The sequence below is a fragment of the Oncorhynchus gorbuscha genome, linkage group LG18 (genome assembly GCF_021184085.1).
Source record: "Oncorhynchus gorbuscha isolate QuinsamMale2020 ecotype Even-year linkage group LG18, OgorEven_v1.0, whole genome shotgun sequence".
Classification (NCBI taxonomy): domain Eukaryota; kingdom Metazoa; phylum Chordata; class Actinopteri; order Salmoniformes; family Salmonidae; genus Oncorhynchus; species Oncorhynchus gorbuscha.
Genome location: NC_060190.1, coordinates 65884486 through 65899160, shown reverse-complemented (window position 1 = coordinate 65899160; position 14675 = coordinate 65884486). Strand labels below are relative to the sequence as shown.

Below are 14675 nucleotides of genomic sequence, written 5' to 3'. Positions count from 1 at the left end.
ATCGGGTAAATATAAATCATAAAGGTACGTACCTAATATTTCATCATTTACATTCATATTTAATATATTTACACAAATATACATGGAGCTCCATATGTTCGGTCTTTTATACAAATATGTCCAAATCGGCTCTAACATACAGTATGGGGATGAGGTAGTTGGATGGGCTATTTACAGATGGGCTATGTCCAGGTGCAGTGATCTGTGAGCTGCTCTGATAGCTGGTGCTTAAAGCTAGTGAATGAGATATGAGTCTCCAGCTTCAGTGATTTTTGCAATTCGTTCCAGTCATTGGCAGCAGAGAACTGGAAGGAAAGGCGGCCAAAGGAAGAATTGGCTTTGGGGGTGACCAGTGAGATATACCTGCTGGAGCGCGTGCTACGGGTGGGTGCTGCTATGGTGACCAGTGAGCTGAGATAAGACGGGGCTTTACCTAGCAGAGACTTGTAGATGACCTGGATCCAGTGGGTTTGGCGGCGAGTATGAAGCGAGGGCCGCAGTGGTGGATAGTATATCGGGCTTTGGTGATAAAATCAGATGGCACTGTGATAGACTACATCCAATTTGTTGAGTAGAGTAATGGAGGCTGTTTTGTAAATGATGTTACCGAGGTCAAGGATCGGTAGGATAGGGTTTGTTTGCAGCATGAGTGAAGGATGCTTTGTTGTGAATTAGGAAGCCAATTCTAGATTTAATTTTGGATTGGAGATGCTTAATGTGAGTCTGGAAGGAGAGTTTATAGTCTAACCAGACACCTAGGTATTTGTAGTTGTCCACATATTCTAGGCCAGAACCGTCCGGTTTGACACACTGAACTCTATCAGAGAAGTAGTTGGTGAACCAGGCGAGGCAATCATTTGAGAAACCAAGGCTGTTGAGTCTGCCGATAAGAATGTGGTGATTGATAGAGTCGAAAGCCTTGGCCAGGTCGATGAATATGGCTGCACAGAAATGTCTCTTATCGATGGCGGTTATGATATCTTTTAGGACATTGAGTGTGGCTGAGGTGCACCCATGACCAGCTCTGAAACCAGATTGCATAGCGGAGAAGGTATGGTGGGATTCGAAATGGTCGGTAATCTGTTTGTTAACTTGGCTTTCGAAGACCTTAGAAAGGCAGGGTAGGATGAATATAGGTCTGTAACCCTTTGGGTCTAGAGTGTCTCCCCCTTTGAAGAGGGGGATGACTCAGTCAGCTTTCCAATATTTGGAAATCTCAGACGATACAAAAGAGAGGTTGAACAGGCTAGTGATAGGGGTTGCAACAATTTCGGCAGATAATTTTAGAATGAGAGGGTCCAGATTGTCTAGCCCAGCTGATTTGTAGGGATCCAGATTTTGCAGCTCTTTCAGAACATCATCTGTCTGGATTTGGGTGAAGGAGAAGCGGGGGCGCTTGGGCAAGTTGCTGCAGGGAGTGCAAAGCTGTTGGCCGGGGTAGGTGTAGCCAGGTGGAAAGCATGGACAGCCGTAGAAAAATGCTTATTGAAATGATCGATTATCGTAGATTTACCGGTGGTGACAGTGTTTGGATCAAATCCCGTTAGCGGGATCGATTTGACAACATCTGGTGAAATGGCAGAGCGACAAATTAAAATTAAATGATTAGAAATATTTAACTTTCATACAATCACAAGTGCAATACTCAAAAATAAAGCTTAACTTCTTGTTAATCCAGCCACCATGTCATATTTCAAAAAGGCTTTACGACAAAAGCAAACCATGCTATTATCTGAGTACAGCACCCCATCAAACAAACACATGACAATCATATTTCAACCCTCCAGGCGCGACACAAAACTCAGAAATAACAATATAATTAATGCCTTATCTTTGAAGATCTTCTTCTGTTGGCACTCCAACTTGTCCCATAAACATCAAAAATTGTCCTTTTGTTTGATTAATTCCTTCGTTATATCCCCAAAATGTCCATTTATTTGGCTCGTTTGATTCAGAAAAACACTGGTTCCAACTCACCCAACATTATCTAATAAATTACCTGTAATCTTGGTCCACACATTTCAAACAACTTTCCTACTCCAACTTTAGGTATTTTAAAACATAAATAATCAATCAAATTTAAGATGGGATAAACTGTGTTCAATAGCAGATAAAAATCATAGTGGAGCGAGCTTCAGGTCGCTCGCCCCAAAAAGAGTCCACTTGGCTCAACTCCCAGAAAGGAAAGGGCTACTTCTTCGTTCCTCAAAGGAAAAACATCAACCAATTTCTAACGACTGTTGACATCTAGTGGAAGCCATAGGAACTGCAAGCATATTTATATTAAAACGGGCTTGCCATAGAAACCTAATGGAAAACAGGTTGACCTCAAAAAAGATTTCCCTGCCAAATCAGTTCTGTTATACTCACAGACATTGTTCAAACAGTTTTATAAATATCAGAGTGCTTTCTATCCAAATATACTAATAATAATCATATCCTAGCTTCTGGGCCTGAGTAGCAGGCAGTTACTTTGGGCATGCTTCTCATCCGGACGTGAAAATACTGCCCCTTATCCCAGAGAGGCTAGACTCAGTGCAGTGGGCAGCTTGGAAGAGGTGCTCTTATTCTCCATGGACTTTACAGTGTCCCAAAATGTTTTCGAATTAGTGCTACAGGATGCAAACTTCTGTTTGAAAAAGCTAGCCTTATATTTCCTAACTGACTATGTGTATATTGGTTCCTGACTTTCCTGAAAAGTTGCATATCGCGGAGGCTATTCGATGCTAATGCAGAAAGCCACAGGATGTTTTGTGCTGGTCAAGGGCAGTAAAGTCTTGGGTGAACCAAGGGCTATATTTGTTCTTAGTTCTACATTTTGAATGGTGCATGCTTTTTTAAGATGGTGAGGAAAGCAATTTTAAAGAATAACCAGGCATCCTCTATTGACGGGATGAGGTCAATATACTTGCAGGATACCCGAGACAGGTCGATTAGAAAGGCCTGCTCACCGAAGTGTTTTAGGGAGCGTTTGACAGTGATGAGGTGTGGTCGTTTGACCGCGGAACCATTACGCACGCAGGCAATGAGGCAGTCATCACTGAGATCCTGGTTGAAGACAGCAGAGGTGTATTTAGAAGGAAAGTTGGTCAGGATGATATCTAAGAGGTTGCCCATGGTTACAGATTTGGGGTTGTACCTGGTAGGTTCCTTGATAATTTGTGTGAGATTGAGGGCGTCTAGCTTAGATTGTAAGACGGCCGGGGTGTTAAGCATGTCCGAGTTTCGGTCACCTAACAGTACGAACTCTGAAGATAGATTGGGGGAAATCAATTCACATATGGTGTCCAGGGCACAGTTGGCGGCTGAGGGGGGTCTATAACCAGCGGCAACAGTGAGAGACTTGAAAGGTGCATTTTTAAAAGTAAAAGCTCGAATTGTTTGGGCACAGACCTGGATAGTATGACAGAACTATGCAGGCTACCTCTGCAGTAGATGCATGGGATCAGATATGATCTTAAACAACCTCAAACGAAGTCCAGTTCCCAGTACTTACCCCTCTTATCTGCTGGGTTCCAGTGACCAACTGTATAGTCTTCTCCAGCTCCTTCTCAATGCGGCCTGCCCAATGCATCATTCTGAAGGAACAAAGACACACAGCTGTAACTTTAATATTCATGCTTTTCATAAATAATATTAGGCTGTAAAAAAGTACATTCCCTTCCCTTGTTTACCTCATGTGATGTACTGTACATACTGCATGTGATATAAGTTTTTGTGGGGGGTTACCTGTCTGTCTGTCTGTCTGTCTGTCTGTCTGTCTGTCTGTCTGTCTGTCTGTCTGTCTGTCTGTCTGTCTGTCTGTCTGTCTGTCTGTCTGTCTGTCTGTCTGTCTGTCTGTCTGTCTGTCTGTCTGTCTGTCTGTCTGTCTGTCTGTCTGTCTGTCTGTCTGTCTGTCTGTCTGTCCATCCATCACCCACTCCCCTCCTTCCCTCCATAGACACACTTATTTTTTATCTCCTAGCGTCAGTTTCATTCATCAACATCCCTTTCAGACGTCAATCATACCAGTAGGGTTCTGGTTGGATGGAGTGTGAGCGTGTGTTCTGAAAGCTGGGCTTGGATCAGTAGCACAGCTTAAAAGGGCATGTAATCAAATTTTTACAATTCAGGTCTGACAGAAGTGCACAATAAGCAGGATGCTCTCTCAGTGGATGAAGCCAAGTCTGGAATGAAGAGATCAAACATCTGGAGTACCCCACTGTAGATCTCCCACCAAGACTACAAATGACTGGATCAAGATGTTCACAAGCTGCTGTTCAATCAGCAAGAGTTAGCAACTTAGAGTGGAGGCCCTACCCACCCAGGCATCAAGCACCCCCATCTAAAAGAGAAATAATTACACTCACATACATAAAATAGATCATTAATGAGTAATAATAAAAAGTAAGTATAATCAAATTGTATTTGTCACATGTGCCGAATTAAATGCTTACTTACAAGCCTTTAATTAACCAACAATGCTTTAAGAAGTTGAGAAAAATCTGTGTTAAGTAAAAAAATAAATAATAAAAGTAACAAATAAATAAAAAGCAGCAGTAAAGTAGCAATAGCAAGGTTATATACAGGTGATACTGGTACAGAGTCAATGTGCTGGGGCACAACGTTTAGTTGAGGTAATTGAGGTAATATGCACATGTAAGTAGAGTCAAAGTGACTATGCATAGATAATAAACAGAGAATAGCAGCAACGTAAAAGAGGGGTCTAGGTAGCCCTTGACTAGGGTCGCTAGAGTCCTTGACAATGTTTAGGGCCTTCCTCTGACATCCCCTGGTATAGAGGTCCTGGATGGCAGGAAGCTTGGCCCCAGTGATGTACCGGGCCGTACGCACTACCCTCTGTAGTGCCTTGTGATAGGAGGCCGAGCAGTTGCCATATCAGGCAGTGATGTAACCAGTCAGGATGCTCTCAATGGTGCAGCTGTAGAACCTTTTGAGGATCTGAGGACCCATGCCAAATATTTTCAGTCTCCTGAGGGGGAATAGGGTTTGTCGGGTCCTCTTCATGACTGTCTTAGTATTTGGACCATGATAGTTTGTTGGTAATGTGGACACCAAGGAACTTGAAGCTCTCAATCTGCTCCACTACAGCCCTGTCGATAAGAATGAGGGTGTGCTCTGTCCTCCTTTTCATTCAGTCCACAATCATCTCCTTTGTGTTGATCACGTTGAGGGAGAGGTTGTTGTCCTGGCACCACACAGCCAGGTCTCTGACCTCCTCCCTATAGGCTGTCTCATCGTTGTCGGTGATCAGGCCTACCACTGTTGTGTCATCGGCAAACTTGACGATGGTGTTGGAGTAGTGCCTGGCTATGCAGTCATGAATGAACAGGGAGTACAGGAGGGGAATAAGCACGCACCCCTGAGGGGCCCCCATGTTGAGGATTAGCATGGCAAATGTATTGTTACCTACCATTACCACCTGGGAGCGGCCCTCAGGAAGACCAGGATCCAGTTGCAGAGGGAGGTGTTTAGTCCTAGGGTCCTTAGCTTATTGATGAGCTTTGAGAGAACTATGGTGTTGAACGCTGAGCTGTAGTCAATGAATAGCATTCTCACATAAGTGTTCCTTTTGTCCAGATGGGAAAGGGCAGTGTTGAGTGCAATAGAGATTGCATCATCTGTGAATCTGTTGGGGCGGTATACAAATTGGAGAGGGTCTAGGGTTTCTGGGATAATGGTGTTGATGTGAGCCATGACCAGCCTTTCAAAGCACTTCATGGCTACAGACGTGAGTGCTATGGGTCAGTAGTCATTTAGGCAGGTTGATTTAGTGTTCTTGGGCACAGGGACTGTGGTGGTCTGCTTGAAACATGTTGGTATTACAGAATAAGTCAGGGACAAGTTGAAAATGTCAGTGAAGACACTTGCCAGTTGGTCAGCGCATGCTCGGAGTACACGTCCTGGTAATCCGTCTGGCCCTGCGGCCTTGTGAATGTTGACCTCTTTATAGGTCTTATTCACATTGACTACGGCGTGATCACACAATCGTCCAAACAGCTGATGCTCTCAAGCATGTTTCAGTGTTACTTGCCTTGAAGCGAGCATAGAAGTAATTTAGCTCGTCTGGTAGGCTCGTGTCACTGGGCAGCTCGCGGCTGTGCTTCCATGTACAAATGTTAAGGAAATAGTAACTCTACAAACATGAAGCCCTTTCTTCTCTCATATTTGTATTCGGGCTTGCGAAGCATGACTCTCCCCTTTAAATCTTCATCATACTTATTATTATTATTTGGAACGCTATTCAACTTACACTATTTAAGCTATAAATGTCATTCAAACTTTCAAATGTGTAGACCAGTCTGGAAGAGTGTGCATGTATACAACATTTTGATATCTTTTATGCTTTGTAAATTATTCATCTTTTAGTCCGTTTTTTTTTTGTCCTTCGTCCACGGAATTCCCTCTACATTCTAAAGGTCCCATTGTGACATTATCACTTCCAACATTCCATTCACAGTAAATGCAATGACAACGACTTCCATTCACAGTAAATGCAACAAAAATTTAGAGGGTATGACACCTGGTCTATTTCCCTGTTATTCAAATCTGAAATTGAAGCAAAAAGATCTGCAACCAATCTAACGATACAGCTGTTTTAGTAACCGAAATAACACAGCACTTCAGACATCTTGGTCTACTTCTCTGCTCGAGTCTAAACAGAATTATCTCATACCAGTCAGAAGTTACAGCTGTTTGTCAAAGTTTAGAGTGAGGAAAAGTAGCTAGCTAAAGCAGCTCTCTCATGTCTCATCATTGAGCAGCCCAAATGGAGCCGTTGCGATGGATACTCACGCACACAGAGAAGCGCACGTGGCAGCACAGGCAAATATTATGATGAGGGTGAAGAAGGCAATTGAATTTAGAACAATAGCGTAATGATGGTGAAGAATTGTGAACACCAAGAAAGTAGCTACAAGGAAGCATCCGAGGCAACAGCGCATCATCCTCCTTCTCAGGATCATGCTCTGCGCTCTAAATAACTCAACTGGCTAGTTCGCCTGTCTGTAAAGAGAAGGGAAGGCTGTACAATTGATCTTGCTGCTCTAATTGGACAGAGTGAAGCTGTCTCAGTTCACTCGCTTCATATTTCACCCGATCTCTTCTCAATGCACTTCTTTCAGTTTTCACATGCAAAAACTGTAGTTTAGACACTGACCACAACTACTGACCAAACTACTGCTCTGGTCTGCAGTAGCGCTGGTTTGATCTGGTCCTGTGCATAATTAGCTAACTCTGGATCACACTAGCTCTGGTCTAACTCTTGTCTGCACTATTAAGTGACTACACAAAGTATTCACACTCCACTTTTTCCACATTTTGTTGTGTTACAAGGTGGGATTATCAATGATCCACACAAAATACTCTGTAATGTCAAAGTGGAAGAAAGATTTGAACATTAAAAAAGTATATACAGTCGTGGTCAAATGTTTTGAGAATGACACAAATATTAATTTCCACAAAGTTTGCTGCTTCAGTGTCTTGAGATATTTTTGAGATGGAATACTATGGAATACTGATGTCACGCCTTGGTCATTGTATTTTGTGTTTTTGTTATATGTTTGGGTAGGCCAGGGTGTGACATGGGTTTATATGTGGTTTTCGTATTGGGGTTTGTATTATTTGGGATCGCGGCTGATTAGGGGTGTTGTTAGGCTTGGCTGCCTGAAGCGATTCTCAATCAGAGTCAGGTGCTTATCGTTGTCTCTGATTGGGAACCGTATTTAGGGAGCCATAGTTTCGCTTTGTATTTCGTGGGTGATTGTTCCTGTCTTTGTGTAGTATTCACCATATGGGCTGTAATAAGTTCACATTCCGTTTGTTGTTTTCGTCTTTATAAGTTATTTCATGTACCGCGATTCATTTCATTAAAGTCATGAGTAACCAACACACTGCATTTCGGTCCGACTCTCTTTCTTCAACAGACAAACGTTGTTACAGAATCACCTACCACTCACAGACCGAGCAGTGTGTAAACTGGCTACGACAGCGACAGTTTCAGGAGCGAAAGGAGGACGTTATGGACGGCAGAGGCATGGAGTATACGACGTGGGAAGAAATCGACAGGTGGGCGGCCGACCCAGAGAGAGTGCAGGAGCCCGCCTGGGATTCGCTGCAGCAATGCGAAGAGGACTATAGGCGAATGGAGTCAAAGAAAAAGACACGCCGGGTAAAACGGAGAGGCGCTGGTATAAACAGGCAGCGACAGCTGGAGCAGCAAAAGGAGGATGAATTATTCGGAGAATGGACATGGGAAGACGTGTTGGATGGTAAAGGTTGTTACACTTGGGAGGAGATATTGGCCGGAAGAGATCGCCTGGGAACAGGTGGAGGCACTAAGGAGAGCAGAGGCAGCCGGAGATAGGAGCCGACGATACGAGGGAACACGGTTGGCAAGGAAACCTGAAAAGCAGCCCAAATAAATTATTGGGGGGGGCTAGAAGGGAGTATGGTTATGCCAGGTAGGAGACCTGTGCAAACTCCCTGTGCTCACCGTTGGGCTAGAGAGATCGGGCAGGCACCGTGTTATGCTATGGAGCGCACAGTGTTTTCAGTGCGGGAGCATAGCCCGGTGCGGCACATACCAGCCCTTCCTATTGGCCGGGCTAGAGTGGGCATCGAGCCAGGTAAGCTTGGGCAGGCTCGGTGCTCAAGAGCTCCAGTGCGCCTGCACGGTCCGGTCTATCCAGAGCCACCTCCACACACCAGTCCCCCGGTAGCAGCTCCCCGCACCAAGCTTCCTGTGCGTGTCCTCGATCCAGTACCACCAGTTCCAGCACCACGCACCAGGCCTTCTGTGCGCCTCGCCTGTTCAGCGCAGCCAGCGCTTTTCTCCTCTCCTGCGCTGCCGGAGTCTCCCGTCTGCCCAGCGCCGCCAGTGCCGCCAGTCTGCCCAGCTCCGGCAGTGCTCCCAGTCTGCCCAGCGCCGCCAGTGTTCCCAGTCTGCCCAGCTCCGCCAGTGCTCCCAGTCTGCCCAGCGCCGCCAGTGCTCCCAGTCTGCCCAGCGCCGCCAGTGCTCCCAGTCTGCCCAGCGCCGCCAGTCTGCCCAGCGCCGCCAGTGCTCCCAGTCTGCCCAGCGCCGCCAGTGCCGCCAGTCAGCCCAGCGCCGCCAGACAACCAGTCTCTTCCAGATCTGCCAGACAACCAGTCTCTTCCAGATCTGCCAGACAACCAGTCTCTTCCAGATCTGCCAGACAACCAGTCTCTTCCAGATCTGCCAGACAACCAGTCTCTTCCAGATCTGCCAGACAACCAGTCTCTTCCAGATCTGCTTGTCAACCTGAATCTTCCAGTTCCGCCAGCCAGCCAGGATTTACCGGAGCCTACTACCTGCCTGAGCTTCCTCTCAGTACTGGGCTTCCTCTCAGTACTGGGCTTCCTCTCAGTACCGGGCTGCTTCTGTCCCGAGCTGCCCCTCTGTCCCGAGCTGCCCCTCTGTCCCGAGATGCCCCTCTGTCCCGAGATGCCCCTCTGTCCCGAGATGCCCCTCTGTCCCGAGATGCTCCTCAGTTATGTGGGGATCTGGGTGAGGACTATTAGGCCATGGTCGGCGGAGAGGATGGATTATCCCAGGACGCGAAGGGGAGGAACAAGGACATTAATGGAGTGGGGTCCACGTGCCGAGCCGGAACCGCCACCATGGACAGACGCCCACCTGGACCCTCCCTATGCTTTTGAGGTGCGTCCGGGAGTCCGCACCTTAGGGGGGGGTTCTGTCACGCCTTGGTCATTGTATTTTGTGTTTTTGTTATATGTTTGGGTAGGCCAGGGTGTGACATGGGTTTATATGTTGTTTTCGTATTTGGGGTTTGTATTATTTGGTATCGCGGCTGATTAGGGGTGTTGTTAGGCTTGGCTGCCTGAGGCGATTCTCAATCAGAGTCAGGTGCTTATCGTTGTCTCTGATTGGGAACCGTATTTAGGGAGCCATAGTTTCGCTTTGTATTTCGTGGGTGATTGTTCCTGTCTTTGTGTAGTATTCACCATATGGGCTGTAATAAGTTCACATTCCGTTTGTTGTTTTCGTCTTTATAAGTTATTTCATGTACCGCGATTCATTTCATTAAAGTCATGAGTAACCAACACGCTGCATTTCGGTCCGACTCTCTTTCTTCAACAGACGAACGCCGTTACAACTGAAGTATAATTACAAGCATTTCATAAGTGTCATAGGCTTTTATTGACAATTACATGAAGTTGATGCAAATAGTCAATATTTGCAATGTTGACCCTTCTTTTTCAAGACCTATGCAATCCGCCCTGGCATGCTGTCAGTTAACTTTTGGACCACATCCTGACTGATGGCAGCCCATTCTTGCATAATCAAGGTGCTCCATCATGCTGGAAAATGCATTGTTCGTATTCAAACTGTTCCTGGATGGTTGGGAGAAGTTGCTTTCGGATGATGTGTTGGTACCATTCTTTATTCATGGCTGTGTTCTTAGCCAAAATTGTGAGTGAACCCACTCCCTTGGCTGAGAAGCAACCCCACACATGAATGGTCTCAGGATGCTTTACTGTTGACATGACACAGGACTGATGGTAGCGCTCACCTTGTCTTCTCCGGACAAGCTTTTTTCCGGATGCCCCAAACAATCAGAAAGGGGATTCATCAGAGAAAATGACTTTACCCCAGTCCTCAGCAGTCCAATCCCTGCACTTTTGACATAATATCAGTCTGTCCCTGATGTTTTTCCTGGATAGGAGTGGCCTCTTTGCTGCCCTTCTTGACACCAGGCCATCCTCCAAACATCTTCGCCTCACTGTGTGTGTAGATGCACTCACACCTGCCTGCTGCGATTCCTGCGCAAGCTCTGTACTGGTGGTGCCGGCAGCTGAATCAACTTTAGGAGACGGTCCTTACTGGCAGCAATATCCTTGCCGGTGAAGCCCTTTTTGTGCAAAGCAATGATGAGGCACATGTTTCCTTGCAGGTAACCATGGCTGACAGAGGAAGAACAATGATTCCAAGCACCACCCTCCTTTTGAAGCTTCCAGTCTGTTATTCGAACTCAATCAGCATGATAGAGTGATCTCCAGCCTTGTCCTCGTCAACACTCACACCTGTGTTATAACGAGAGAATCACTGACATGATGTCAGCTGGTTCTTTTGTGGCAGGGCTGAAATGCAGTGGAAATGTTTTTTGGGGATTCAGTTCAGTTGTGTTACACTCTGACCATAGTTTGCGTTGTTTGTTTCTATGTTTTGTTTGGTCAGGGTGTGATATGAGTGGGCATTCTATGTTGTATGTCTAGTTTGTTTCGATGTGTTTGGCCTGATATGGTTCTCAATCAGAGGCAGGTGTTTGTTGTTGTCTCTGATTGGGAACCATATTTAGGTAGCCTGTTTTGTATTGTGGGGTGTGGGTGATTGTTCCTGTTTCCAGTGTTCCTGTGTTTGTGTTCACGTTACGGGACTGTTTAGTCTTCGTTCATTTTGTCGGTTTATTGTTTTTGTTCGTTGTTAAAGTATTCTATTAAAATGGATAATCATCATCACGCTGCATTTTGGTCCTCCTCTCTTTCGCCCGACGAAGAACGTTACAATTTGCATGGCAAAGAGGGACTTTGCAATTAATTGCAATCCTTCTTTTCATTTAGGTTAGTTTTGTGGAGTAACTACCACGTTGCTGAGGCATCGTCAGTGTCTGTAACACTTTTAAAGTCACCATTAGCCTCATGGTGTAATGCCTGAGCGGTTACCTTCCGCTCCGGCAACTAAGTTATAAAGGATGAGTGTATCTTTGTAGTGACTGGATGTATTGATACACCATCCAACGTGTAATTAATAACTTCACCATGCTCTACCAATAGGTGCCCTTCTATGCAAGGCATTGGATAACCTCCCTGGTCTTTGTGGTTGAATCTGTGTTTGAAATTCACTGCTCGATTGTGGGACCTTACAGAGAATTGTTTGTGTGGGGTACTGAGATGAGGTAGTCATTCAAAAAGCACGTTAAACACTATGATTGCACACAGAGATGAGCCCATGCAACTTATTACGTTACACGTTAAGCACATTTTTACTCATGAACTTATTCATGCTTGCCATAACAAAGGGGTTGAATAGTTATTGGCTCAAGACATTTCAGCTTTTCTTTTTAAATTAATTAGTAGCTAACATAATTCCACTTTGCCATTATGAGGTATTGTGTGTTGGCCAGCTACACAACATCTCCATTTAATCTATTTTAAATTCAGGCTGTGACACAACAAGATGTGGCAAAAGACAAGAACTGTGAATACTTTATTATTATTGTTTTTTTAATTAAGGGGTAGATCAGCTGTAATATCACAGAAAGATTGTGACTTCCATCAATGTAATTGCCACTTTTCCAATCCCCATATACGTTAAAAAAAAATATATATATATATACATAAAATATATTTGTATATTTTTCATGTATTATTTTCCCCTAACAACCCCTCCCCTAATTGGAGTAAACTAATGGACAACAAAACGTAGGCTTCTACTTACAGCTTATACATACTATATACAGTTCACGGGCACAGTATATTTTACAATAGTTATATTTTGATGGTTTTTAGTCCCATTCAGCTCCACTCAACCCCTCCCATCTATCTCTGAACACCATCCAGATTTAATTTATATTTACCATACATTTTTCAACTGTGCTGCGATGTTTCACAAAAGTTCTGAACCTTTCTATTCTCATAGATTCTACATTTTTAAAATTAAATTGTGAATACTTTCTGAAGGCACTGTAAAATAAATACTTGTGGTCCTCCTGTAGCTCAGTTGGTAGAGCATGGCGCTTGTAACGCCAGGGTAGTGGGTTCGATCCCTGGGACCACCCATACGTAGAATGTATGCACACATGACTGTAAGTCGCTTTGGATAAAAGCGTCTGCTAAATGGCATATATTATATTATTATTATTACTTAAATGTGCATACATTAGCATATAGTATAATATCCATCAATAATAATTGCAACTCTTGAACTATTCAAGCTAAAGACAACAAACCAACTTTCACATGTTCAGGTTATCCTATCCTATGAACCAATCAATCAATATTTTCATCAACCTACATGTTCAACTATATCTATTCACCATTAATTAAAACTGTAGACACTACCACTACTATAACTTATTTCAAAACCATACATACTTTTAAACAAGCTAGAAAGCACATCACATTTCCTTCAGGAAATGTACTTTTCAGCGATCACTGTTAGCCTAAAGAGTTTTTTTTAAATTAGATAGAACTACAGCTAGCTATCAGTAGGTCTACATACGAACCTATTCTACATAGTTCTTCAACTACAAAAAAAACTTCTAAAGCGCTTTCATCACTAGATGCACCATCATATTTCTCTCTCCAAATTAATAGCCTACAATATTCTAATCATTACATCATCATTCAACTAAAATCTAACTTAATTTACACTGAAGGTTTTACAAAATAAAATTGTGCATCTATTATTCTGCATTGCTTTGCTTTCCTAAAAGTGTTGTCCACATGATCCTGCCTTTTATTCCCATCTTCTGACCGAAGATCACATGATCCTGCCTTTTATTCCCATCTTCTGACAGAAGATCACATGATCCTGCCTTTTATTCCCAACTTCTGATAGAAGATCACATGATCCTGCCTTTTATTCCCATCTTCTGACCGAAGATCACATGATCCTGCCTTTTATTCCCATCTTCTGACAGAAGATCACATGATCCTGCCTTTTATTCCCATCTTCTGACAGAAGATCACTTTGTCCTGTCTTTATTCTTTCAGTTTTCACAACAACTGTAGTTTAGACATTTCGTGATCTGATTGTGCCACAATCCAAAGTAATAAGGTGGATAAAGTAGTCTGTCAAAGTAATCAGACCAATTATTTTAGTAAATGTAATTTTGACTACATGTAACTGCTTTGCTTTATTTAGTAAAGTAAAACTATGTCAACTTCTTACACTACCACATTTAAAAATAAAAATAAATCTAAAGCAAGCCGCACATCTTTACTTCATGTAAAGTTACCATCTAGTTTGTGCTTGTGTTTTGACGAGACAGCAGCAGCCGGCTCTGAGCCACGCAGCCTTTCAGTTCAGACACACTGTCATCTGGATAAGAGCGCCTGCTAAATGACTCAAATGTAGATGTCATTTGTCTCTTAATAATATGACAAAAATAAATGTCAGCGTTAAAAGATTCTTATGAAAGACAAGAAAAGACAGATCTATTAAATCTGATTGATGAGAGGGTGTTTCAGGCATAATTATGCACTAGACCTCTTTTTTATTTCCGCACTGGGAAACATCATTGGTTGATTGAGCCTACTGCCTGATCTAAAAAAAATGGAGTCCTGTTTCGTAGCAATTATTGTGGCCTTTGTGTTTCACCGATTGCACGATCACAGTATCAGGGAGTAGATATGGTTGTCCTTCTTCAATAGAGCCATTGGACTTCTCCCAACGATGTTGCAGCATATCTAGGTTGACTCATTTACCCTGACTTTGTAAAGACTACAACCTGACGGGAGCCCTACTTCCTTGCTCCCAAACTCGAAGGCAGGCTTTTCCAAATGGGGGCGGTACCAGTTTACAGTTTCATTTGAGCTATGTTACCATGCACTGTCGATCCGAGATTGCTAAATAATTAGCTACAATGGCTGCTTCTGATGATTCCTCTTCCCAAGAAGAGCTGGACGATGAA

The 14675-nt window shown here is 43.8% G+C and overlaps 1 protein-coding gene across 6 annotated transcripts in view; it reads right to left on the bottom strand.

Moving 5' to 3' along the window:
* The window catches only part of LOC124002966 (voltage-dependent calcium channel subunit alpha-2/delta-2-like), a 359322-nt gene that overhangs the window by 333453 nt on the left and 11194 nt on the right, over positions 1–14675 (bottom strand). For all 6 annotated transcript variants that reach the window (XM_046310832.1, XM_046310833.1, XM_046310834.1 and 3 more), the window contains exon 2: positions 3497–3578. In XM_046310832.1, coding sequence (XP_046166788.1) covers positions 3497–3578 — 82 coding nt within the window. The remainder of the gene's footprint in view (positions 1–3496; positions 3579–14675) is intronic.